The 11763-nt window shown below is 45.4% G+C and overlaps 1 protein-coding gene across 45 annotated transcripts in view; it reads right to left on the bottom strand.

Annotated features, from left to right (window-relative positions):
* Positions 1-1078: 1078 nt before the first annotated feature.
* The window catches only part of St7 (suppression of tumorigenicity 7), a 244242-nt gene continuing 233557 nt past the window's right edge, over positions 1079-11763 (bottom strand). For 44 of the 45 annotated variants that reach the window (XR_015685362.1, XR_015685363.1, XR_015685364.1 and 41 more), the window contains 3 exons: positions 11338-11430; positions 8542-8681; positions 1079-1434 (listed from right to left, as the gene is read on the bottom strand). Coding sequence is in view for 24 of the 45 variants with exons in the window: in XM_087656484.1 (XP_087512610.1) it covers positions 1339-1434; positions 8542-8681; positions 11338-11430 (329 nt within the window). In the remaining 21 variants the exon portion in view is untranslated. 45 annotated transcript variants of the gene reach the window in all.

Genomic DNA, 11763 nt, shown 5'->3' with positions numbered 1-11763 from the left:
ATCACTTGAGCATCCACTCTGTGTCAAGAGTTGTCAGCAAGGCAAGCATAGCCCCTGCTCCCAAGAGCAACACTGCCGGTACATATATGGGGTCAACCTCTCCCTAGATAATTTCTCCAGGAGCAGAAGCCAGCTGTACATTCTCATCACGGGTTTGCACAAAATGCATAGAGAAAAATTAGCCCTGCAAATTTACCTACCCATCTCAGTGCCCTCAGGCAGAGAGCAGGAGCCCAGGCCCAGAAGAGACTGCTGGTGCCTCCCAGAAACACCCGCCTTGATGTGCCTGGGGAAGAGTTAGGATTCTAAATCAAAGGGGAAAGGATGCGAAAGACACACCGGGTTGAGATGTTACACAAAGGTGCTCTTCGCTTTAGATGGAGGACTGTGTTTGTTTATTTTTCTTCTTTGGCTTAACCAAAGCCAGATGCTCTCTGCTAGGTTTGAATCAGGCACAAAGCTTTGAGAGGTGGTGAGGACAAATGATCACTAAAATACTCAAAGAATGCTCAGATTAAAAAATGTGTCAGAAATGCAAACATGAGAAAACTTAAAAGGTACTCTTGGGCCAAAAGTTTCAAACGGCCACAAGGATGTAAGCAGCCAGGTTCTGTGACAGACGGACTGCTGGCCCGTGGCTTCCCTTCTACAAAGCTGGAACTACCCACTGAGGCACAGTGGGTCCACTGGAGCCTACATCCACCTTGGAAACCTGACTTCTCTGTGCCCATCTGGCATGTGTGCACACTTGGTTTAGGGCTAGTGCTTTTGTGACTCTATTTACCTCCTTTCCTTTCTCAGTTGTTAATTCATTTGTTTATGTAATGTTGGGCACACAGAAACCAGGGCCCCATGCAAGGCAAGTAAGTACTCCACCACTGAACGGTATTCTCAGCCCTGAGACTCCAATTTTCAAGACACCAAATCATGGACTATTGGTTCTGCAGAGAAACTAGTTCTGCCAGCAGAGAAAATCAGTGTGGGTTTAGCAGACCCCATATCCTTGAAGAATAGCATAATAGTTTATTGCAAACACTGGAATGTTTATGGTTACAATAAAGATAGAAGACGACATAGGTTGTTGCAATACACAAAAGTTTATTTATTTATTTCTTTTTTTTACTTTTTGATCAGTTTTGAAGGCAAAATAAAATAGAACGGAACATCAATAAATTTTGTACAACAAAACCAGCCTTTAATAAGGAACTGATAGTCCATGAACAGTTTAAAATCTCAGAATGGTTTCCCTTTTTCAAAGTCATGCTTTCTTGCGGTCCATGAGAAGTTGGCACAGAAGAGATGGCGGATGGTGTGGAAAGAGAAGGATGGGAGGCTCCCTCAGATCCGTGTTAGCTGATGCCACAAACTGGAGGGGAGGATGCTTTCCACTTTCTCCATAACAAAGTTCAAGGGGGCAAACAAAGTGCTGAGGAACTGCAAGGAAATCAGAAAACAGCGGTCAGGAGAAAGCCTGTCCCAGACGAAGGTCAACCCTCCCGAGCACGCCTGCGTCTTAGGACGTTCCACTCTGAACGGCCCGAGCACACACCCCTCTCATGTTTACAGGAAATGAGGGGGAAAGTGGAAGATGCATTCCAGCCCCACCCCCAGCATGACAGATAAGAAGGAAGTGTCTGCTGACAGCCTCCCTCAGCCCTCTGACATCTGCCACAGTTCCTGAGATGCTAGCAGTTTACCCCCAACCATGAAGATGAGTATCTTCCGAGAGGATGATGGGTAGGTATCAAGTGGACCTAGGAGCTACACAATGGTAACAGCCTAGGCCACTTGATTGTCTAGCTGGCTCGACAGCTTACTTTAAATGGAAAGGGAATATAAAGAGTCAAGTTTGAAATGCCAGATTGCTTTGGTTTCCTGGTGTCTCCCAAGCACAGCCTAAGCAGCATGTTTTGTGTCATCTGTCAGGGAGCTGGGGAGAGCCCAGCAGGCTGGCACCCTGGGAGGCCTTGTCCTCCAGGAAGGGCTGTTGAATGGACCTCTGGGACTTCTCTCTAATTGGTTACTAAATACTTCTCTGCCTTTCACCCGTACAGAGTACAGAGCAATAGCGATATGTCTTTTAAGAAATACAGTTTGCTTTATCAGATACTCATCATAATTTCAAATTTGTTCTGAAGATGTTCTTGAGAACAACTGACTTCAATCCACAAACTGGTATTGGGGGAAGCTTGTACAAGAGATGTCTGTTCAGGGAAGAGATCAGGATTGACAAGGACTCTGTCTTCTGTCTGCTGAGAACCAAGGCCTTGTCTTGCTAAGGTTGAACACTTGGTTCTTTATTGTGTTGTCTTTTGCCCTAATCCTATCCATGGAACAGCATAGCCAGAACTAACGAAGATTTCACATATAACTCCTTCAAGAGTAAATATAAACTTCAGGAGTGGGAGCACGGTTCCGAGTGTAGACAAAGTTAGTAGGCAGTAGAGCCAGTGAACTTGCAGCATTACTCTGACTGCTCCATATTCTGAGTTTGAATCTTCAAAATAAGAGGTATGAAAAGCAGGTGTCCTAAATTCAAAGACTCAGGATGCTGCGTGTGTGTGTGTGTGTGTGTGTGTGTGTGTGTGTGTGTGTGTGTGTGTGAATGCATATATATATGTGTGTGTCTGTGTGTTTAATGTGTATGGAACATACCAAGAAATCTGATAACATACATTGTAGCTACATCATCAAATTAAGTACTACATGAGAAAAAGGGACCCTAGGATAAAACTTTCTCTCTTGAAGCTGCCAAGGGGTAGAAGGAGCAAGGACAATAAGAGGTAGACAGAGTCAAGTTATACACATAGGCCATGGTAAGCAGTTGGGGTAGACACCCAGGGTGTTCAGAAAAGAGAGAGAAGCCAGGCTGGAGTAGAAGAGAGAAGTGTTGAGAAGATCAAGAAACTCTGTAAAATGATACAATGAAAACAGACCCCAATAGGTGGAAGGCGTGTCAGGAGGTGTGCTGTCAGTACCAGGGTTGCAGATATGTGTGAAGTACACACTCTAGGCCTAACTAATAGTCAGAATATGGACAAGGAAACCAGATGGTGAGTAGCTCAGTGTCACTGAAATATAGGCAGTACAGACTGGCTGGAAGCCTTGAGTGCCAGGCTGAATTTGCAGTTGAGAAACAGGCAGCCCCAGGTGTCGGGGCTCAGTGGGTAGGCTCATGGTAGTTTCTGATATTCTGAAAATATCCTTGGGACTTGGGAGAGTACTCTACAACAGCACTTCTCAACCTGTGGCATCATTCTTTCACAGAATCTGGCCTAAGACTTCTCAGAAAACACAGATATTTACATTATGATTCATAATAGTAGCAAAATTATAGTTATAAAGTAGCAACAGAAGTGATTTTATGGTTGAGGGTCACCACAACATGAGGAATTAATTGTATTCAAGGGTTGCAGCATTAGGAAGGTTGAGAACCCCCAGGATGAAGTATCCCAGCCTCCCCAGTTTAGAAATGGGCCGTGTTCCATCATGAAGAAGGCTGCAAAGCATTGTAGAAACACTGGGCCCAGGGATGACCCCTGCCTGGCTGCCTCTGAAAGGTTTCCAATACCTGGGTGTAAAAGGAGGTATGGACCAAATACACGGATCTTACTAACACTACACTAACTTACTAACACTATAAAACTGCATTTACAAAATTATGGTGTACACAGCAAGAGGCAGATACACAATGATAGATGACCAAGGCTGCGAAGGTGACAGTGTTTGGGTACAGTACTCAGTTCCGTAAAGAGGATCCATCTGTGGGGATAAAGCAGAGACTCTAGCAGGCACTGGAAAGCACAGGTCAATAAGCAAGGCGATATTGTTGGTGGCTGTACTGAGCAGATTTGGGAAGAGGGAAGTTGGAAAGGCACAGGGGGTTGTAAAGGCATAGGAGAGAAACCACTCAGTATGTACGCCCTGAGTCAGAGCCATGGGAGAAAAGCATTCTCAAGACTGCACAATTCCACACCCTAAAGTGTGGGTATGGGGGATGGGGGCGCTCAACCAGAGGGCAGCATGAAGACAATCTGTCATAACATAACTTAAAATAAAGACCAGCTTTGCTTGTTTGTTTTTTGTTTCTGGGGAACATTAACTTGACTTAGACCAGAAGCTTCATTCTGAACCCCATAATTCCCCCTTTTCCCCACTGCATGCCAAGATACAGTGGTCTTCCTTGCTATACTACATCTGCTCTCCTCACCGAGATTGCATGAGGAGATGACATTCCACTCCTCCAGTGTATGTAATGACCTACTCTTTCTTCCTGATATCCTGAATGGGTGACTGAGGAAGGTCTGAGCATCTCCCTGGACAGCCTCATGTATTTCCTTACAGAAGCCCAGTTGAGATGCGTCCCCTCTCACGCCCAGGCCACTGTCCTTCTTAGGACCCTTCCCTATCCCTCCGCCCTATCCCTACCTATAAGGAAGAAGCTACATAGCAAAGAGGCTCTGAAGTGACTACGAGCTTCCAGTCACCACCAGCCAGGGTGAGTGGCTCTGGTCAGGAGGTACGAAGGTCTGTAGGAGCATGCCTTGCTCCTTGGGTGCCTTAGGACACTCAGCTGGTCCTTTAGATGCATGAGAAACCACCAGTACCTTTGACCAGAAATCTAATAATGCTTGAAGAGAAACAGCAGTTTCATTTCTAGACTAAAAGGAAAATTTATTGCCCAAAGAGTTAAATCTGAATGAGCAAAACCAGGCAACTTGGATCAACTCATCTCTCTCAATGTCCAAAACCTCTGTCCAGAGGGCAGAGAGACATGGTCGAATTTCTAACCCAAGTGCCCCATAATTCAATTAGTGTCCACTGGTGAGAAAATGTAACTGAGCCCATAAAAAAGGAGAGAGTGGCACTTCAATTGCCTCATCCTCCTTTCCCTGAGACACTGTCACTGAGAGGAAGGTCACAGCTTGAAGCTCACTGGGTTCACAGTGGAAACCTCTTGCTTATCTGAATAGGTTCCAGGTGCCCTGTCGCAAGCAGACAATTGACATCCCACTGTAATCAATATCAGACTTCAAAGACTCCAGGCCTATAAATGAAGATGAGGCAGAAGTTAGGGGGTGCAGTCTCAAAGGAGTGAGAGCAGAGGAGGAAAGACAGGCCCTCAAGAGCAGAAGGGGTCAGAGTGCTGACCTTCCCACATTCTGGGCAGAGCTGGGCCTGTATGGTAGCTTACTTATATGAGCTGCCTTATCTTAAGAACCAAACATTCTAGGAAGAGTTAGTCCTAAGTCATCGAGGTAGATTAGATTGTAGGCAGCCAGTCTCAGCCTCTCTACTCACGCCTCTCCAGTGACTCACTGTCTAAGGGTGCTGGGACTGGCTGTGTTAGGGAACAAACATGCTAGAGTTCCCACGCTGTGGAGCTGGGGGGTGGCAGTGCAATCTCTCTGCATCTACTAAAAGTCATCACACCCAGGGCCTTATCTCGGGAGAGGACTGAAAAAAATCACTTTCTCAGGCTGCAAATGGCTGCAGACAGCCTACGGGGCAGCTGTGATAACCCCCAGGTGTTGGGCAGGGGCTCTTAGAGGTCTGATGGAGTGGGGAGGTGCAGATGAAGCGTCTGCTGAGGATACACTGGGCCCTTCTGAGACCCCCTGCCTTCTTCATGCCGCCACCCATCTCCCTCCCTTTCTTCCTAAACCTCTCCAGATCGGACAGTGCTAGAACTCCATTAAGGGCAAGGCAGCTTTGATCCTCTGAGTTGAGGTTGAAAAGCATGCTTGTTAAAATTAGGAGCAATTGACCACACAACCACACCATGGTAGGGAGTAGGAATACTGCAAAGCCAAATCAATTTTATCCAGTCATTTGATTCTAGATGTAAGACCAATGCTTTGGAAATAGAAGTGAGGAGAACAGTCAGTGTTTAATGCCCAGTTTTCTGAAGAGACTGCTGTGTGGCATGTCTAGGGAATCTATTTGCCATCTGCTCTCCTTCTGATCCCTTTGCTGGATACCATCCATTCAGTTCTGTGCTTCTCGGCAGTGACTGCAGACCTGAATCTCCAGGGAACAACTGTAAACTCTAATGCCTGTGCTGCACTGGGTCAAGTAGGCAATAGGCCCTAGGGAGGGCAGTTATCAGTAATCTCTAAGCTCCCTTGGTGTCCCAAGGCACAGGCAGACTGAAAGTACTAATTCTAGACAGCTGCCACTTGAATAACTATGACAGACTATGCCATAACCTCAAATGACTTTTCAAAGGTTTACCTTTTCTGAAGTCAGACTCCTTCAAGGGCATAAAATCTTCAACTCCCACCCTCAAAGGCTTGTGGGGTCACTGCTAAAAATACAGACTCCTGGTGTGAACATCAAGGTTCTGAATTTTGCTGGTATGGCCACAAGCACTATTGGCACATAGAGGCTAAGGATCTCTGAGACCCCATACCTCCAGCAATGGTTATCTGCTAGCTTAACAATGAACACTGGAACAAGGAGATGCTTTTGTACATGTTATATGAGTGTTGAAGGGGAAACAGAAAAATGGGAACAGTAAACATCTAGCTCCAGAACTACATTTTTGACCTGCTACACATTTTAACTGCATTATACCCAAATCTGTGCCAACTCCTTCCCCTCAGAGGCTAGCTGCGGAGGAGGAGACAGTGGATAGCACAGGCCCTGGGACCAAAGGCATCCAGGGCAGCAATTTGGTAATGCTGATTTGAGAAAATATGTAGGAGACATAAGAAAACTTAATTTCCCCGAAGGAAGGAAGAAGAGAGTTAGAAGTTCAAGTTGGCCTGTGTAGAGAGAAGCTGTCCTGAGAATTTATGAGAGAAAGCAGATTTCTTTGGTGAGCTCCCAGAGTGTGAAATGAGTGTAAGTAGAAGTGAAAGAAAGTGTTGTGAGTGGAACAATATGAAGCTCCGAATGGCCATCGGTGCAATGGGCACCATGTTAAATGGGAATCCCATGCACAACATAGTGAGCCTATGCACAGTGGTATTCACAGTGTGTAACAGTGTCTTTGATATACCCAGATGTCCTTTCACAGCCACAGTAGAAGGTACTTTATTTGAGGACCCTTTCACCTGGAAGGATTTATGATCACAAGGGAAGGGGAGAAACAGTAAACTGTATCTGATTTTTATACTGTTTATTATTTCTGCAGAGATTGCTATTCATCCATTTAGCAATCATTTATTGAGAACCTACAGTGATCCAGGCTCTGTGCAGTGTTGGGAACACAGATATGAGGAAGGCACAGACTTGCTTTCTAATGGGGCAAAGACAATTTCCCATCAATCATACGTGCTAATGTTGGCCTTCATGGAACTCTGTGGGAACATGGAGACATGCCCCTCAACTTCGGAGAAATGAGTACAGTATTACACAAGAATAGGTCTTTAGGAGACAGCAGAGTGCTGGCCATGAGGCATTCCATGCATAACAAACAGCATGTGTAAGGGCACTGAGGTGCACAGGCCTGGTGCATGTGGGCATTGTGAGCACTTCACTGTGGCTGAAAACTGGGGTAAGAACTGTGAGGTGTGAGGCTATCAAGGTCATCAAAGAGTCACTACAAGAAAAAAGCTCCTTTAGAGCAAGCAAAAGGACTGAGAGTTTTGCCCCCAAATCACTGGGAACCAGTGGATAAAAACTGGGAAGTGACATGCTTATGGAAATTTAGATAGCTCTTTTCTTGTGTTTGTATACCAGACAGAGGTGAGACAGCATTAGGAGGCTGACCTGGGCAGCCACAAGGCAGGGAGAGGCCTGAGAGAGCAGGGAATTTGTGGTTGAGGAACTGACTCAGGACCTGGCAGGGCCACGGTAGAGGCAGAAGGATGGAGGCATACCATCCTTGCTGATCCATGCATCTTGAAATCAGAAGGCCGGGAAGCAATGCATACTTTTCTCTCTATTCCTTCTATCTGACAGTTCACTGTGGCAAAATTAGGACATTCACCCTCAGAGTCTGACAGAAATGATCAGGTCTCTCCAGGGAAACTGGTTCTTAGCAAGCAGGGCTGATGCTTTCTTCTGCTTTCTTCTAGGGTTCTGTCTCCTACCCTCTCACAAGGCTCTGTGTGGATTTTCCTATTTCTAAATGTCACCTTGGTTCACTTCACTACAAGCTTTCTCACATTCTCACAGTTCATTACCCAAACAGCCAAAGGGTTTTAGCCATTAAGGACATCACATAAATAATCTTGGGAAACAAAAATCATGAATGAAAGATTCACAACATCCAAGGACTAGAAAGTGCCACTCAGTATAGACACGCCCTGCCCATTTCTCATTTTAGAGGATTCCCTAAATCAGATCATCCTTTGGACTTCGTGCACTCTCTGGAAGGTGCTGAGGATCTCTTTGGGGAAGGAGGGGGGCATACACTAACACTGCACTCTCACTTGGCCCTCCAGCCATCACTCGCTCTGATGATAATGAAAACTAAATACTCTTCAGGCTTTTGGCCACTTCTGCAAACAGCTCCGAACCCTCTGGCTCGTTCCCTTGGCTTTCTCTGTCCACCTGCCCATTGCCTAAGGCCCCCTCTCAGCCAACACTCACAGCTTTTGCGAAGACTCCCATAAGTTCCGGAAACTGATGTGTCAGGAGGGCCAGCATGGCTGTGAAGGAACACAATCCAGCAGTGAAGAGGATGAAGAAGGGAAGTTCCTTCTTTGGGTAAACTGAGACTTCATGGAAAGCTGAGGAGAAAACCAGAAGGGAACCATTAGAACTCCAGTGAAAAGCACCCTAGTGAGTCTGGCACCCCTTGACCAATGAGATGGGCAGGATCCTGGGCATCCCCCAGCTCACACCTGCCTCTGCTATCTTTACTACCTGGCTGCTTCAACCAAGTCCAAGTTCTCCTGCAGTACTTCAGGGAGAGACACTATAGGGTTAGCCTGGGGGTGTCACACATTCATGTGCACCATAGTTCTTGTGTTCCTTTCTCAAAAGCAAATACAAAACAGCAAAACCCAATCCAAATTACAACACACATTTCCCATAGGAATTTCCAAATCAAGTGTGTGTACATGTGTGCATGCAGTACTGTCCTATTTTTATTTTACTGTAGTTTTAAATCATTATAGTAAGGCAATATGAGTTAATCTTGTGGTTTTTTTCCTGACAGTCTAAGGATATCAGTGATGGGTGCTATCCCAATAGACATTCACTGAAGAACTCACATATAGTCCTATTCAACCTGCAGGGCCGAGGGTCAAACTTCCTGGGGTTATCTGACACCACTGTAGGAAACTCCTGATGATAACTATACTTAAAACAATCAGGAGGGCAGGGGAAGCAACAGTCTTTAGGGTATCCTTCATAGCATTTAAACATTAAACACTGGTTCTTATTAAAACGAAAGGAGCTATGGTATGAAAACATTACGAACTGTAATGAAGAACTCTCCTCAACATATCACGTGACTGCCCGTGACTATGGTCTGGTAAGAGATGCTGGCCAGGGGGCATGGGCTGTGTGTGCAGAGACAAATGACTGCTGGTGAGACCTTGACAGAAGGGGCTGTGAAACTGCAGGTCCACAAGACTACTGCTGGAACCACTAGAATCTACAAAGCCCATTCCCCACCGAAATACAAGCTTTAAAGACCCTTCATTAGGGATTTCAGTAAGGTATTCATTAAGCTTTGTTACTCAGAGCCTTAATCCACAGGGCTGAAAACAAAGAGAAACTGTCAGGAGGCTTGGCGCGCATGCAAGCTTGCCTCCCTGCACATGAGGACATCAGCCTGCTGAGGGACAAACCTGGCTGAGTGCATATAGGGCCCACTGCGCCAGTAATTATACTTTTAATGAGCAAAATGTGAGTGGTGTTCCTACCAGCTAAATCTCTTTACAGCTCACACTCAGAATCCAACCATAAGGGGTTCTGAAGTGATATCACAGTTGAATCATGACATCCATTTCAGTACATCGGAGCCACATTTTTCTTTTTCAAGGCTTATGGAAAGTGTGGTTATAACATTTCTTTTAAGAAGTGTAATATTGTTCTAATAACTAATCTATACTCATAGAAACTTAATTGGATTCGATTAAAACATTTTAAAACATAGTATACTTTTCAGAAAACAGCCTTTCTACCAGGAAATGGAAACTTTAATAAGGATCTCCATGAAGGGGCATCGAAAGGGAAATGATGGGCCCACATGGGGATTTCTGAAATCAAACTAATGTCATGTGATGCACAGAAGCCTTTAAAATGAAGCTCTGACATGAGGACAACACAGAACTCTTCCAGCTCTTTAAACAACAAGCCCTAGGGTGGGCTGCCTCGCATGGAAACAGGAGGCTCTCCCAGAGGCCCTGATGGCAGCAATGACTTCTGTATCCAGGTATCACTGTGGTGAAGATTTATGACTGCATCAGTAATGCTGGTGTCTGAGATTTTATTATATACCAGCTCTCCAAAGTTACACTATTCTGGGGGAAATATTTATATATGCTTTAGCTATTAGATATTATATCACCAGAGCTAGAAAAGGAAAAAAGGGTGATAGGAAAGATGAAGTGGTGGGAGTAGGGGAGAGACCCAAAGGGGAATTAGCATCTGAGGGGGAAAAATTTCCCAAGTCAGGGCCACATGAAGAGCTCAGATATGATCCCTGTACCAAGTCTGATTGGATAACAGCTATTTAGCTTGGATTGTCAAAACAATGTTATATTACAGTAAACCAAACAGTCCATTCCACATGTTACCACATGAGCATTAGGCTGTGAAGGCCTAAGGTGTTTGAGGGTAGGGTCTTCCTCCCACTCTATGACAGTGCTTAGGCTGCATGTGTACTCTGCACATGTCAACCAACTCAGTATGTGCAACCCATGAGATGTTCACAGAAACTGTCTAGCCAGGGATATCGCATCACCGTGAACAACACACACCCTTTTCCACTCAGAGCCCTGCCTCTGGCAGTGATACCAGTGGCCTGGTCCTGCCCTCCCACCCATGACCCAACTGTAGCTTCTTCTGACATCAGCAGTTCCTTTCCAAACCCCAGCCTGTACAGACTGCCTCAGACCTGCAGGAGAGCCTAAGTAGACCCTTCTGTGATAAACCAGCCTTCAGAGCAGACACTATGTCAGGGCTCCGAATGCTCATACCAATCCATACATGATGCCTCTGCTAAATTTCAGGCCTTTGGTATCTTTCCCTATGAAGAATGTAGAACGATTCGGACAAGCAGGAAGTCCAACCCATCCACATTATTCATTTCTGAACCTATGCTATCAAAGAAGGCCAGGGGTTAGGAGAAAGTTAATAAGGACAATATCCACACTTATCACACAATGTCCCCCTCCCTGAGTGAAAGGAAGGGTGCAGGGGAATGACACTTACAGGGAAGTAGCTCCCGGTCAGCTGTCTCTGTACAGATTGGGTATGGATAAAATAGGTGCCCCTTCTCCAGAGGATATGGGATCATCCGGAAAGCTGCAAAGGAAAGACAACACACTAAAGGCATATATTTATCCCCTAACTTCCCAACCTCAAAGGAGAATTCATGAGCATTTTTCTTATGGAACACACTGCTCTAAGAGAGACAAGACTTACCCAAACTCTGAGACATGTGCCAGACAAAATGTCAGGAGTGCATTATGATGCATTACTCACACATTAATCTCACACTATATATTCTGGGCTCGCAAAACTGGGTGGGGATAGAGGTGCAGAAGGGCAGGGAAACCATCAATATCAATGCCTAGGGTTTCATCATGTATAAAATATTATGAAAATGTTTTAAGCACTAATTCAATAAGGCCAAAC

The sequence above is a fragment of the Rattus norvegicus genome, chromosome 4, assembly GCF_021556685.1.
Source record: "Rattus norvegicus strain SHRSP/BbbUtx chromosome 4, alternate assembly SHRSP_T2T, whole genome shotgun sequence".
In the NCBI taxonomy this organism is placed as follows: Eukaryota; Metazoa; Chordata; class Mammalia; order Rodentia; family Muridae; genus Rattus; species Rattus norvegicus.
This window is presented reverse-complemented; position numbering and strand designations above follow the sequence as displayed.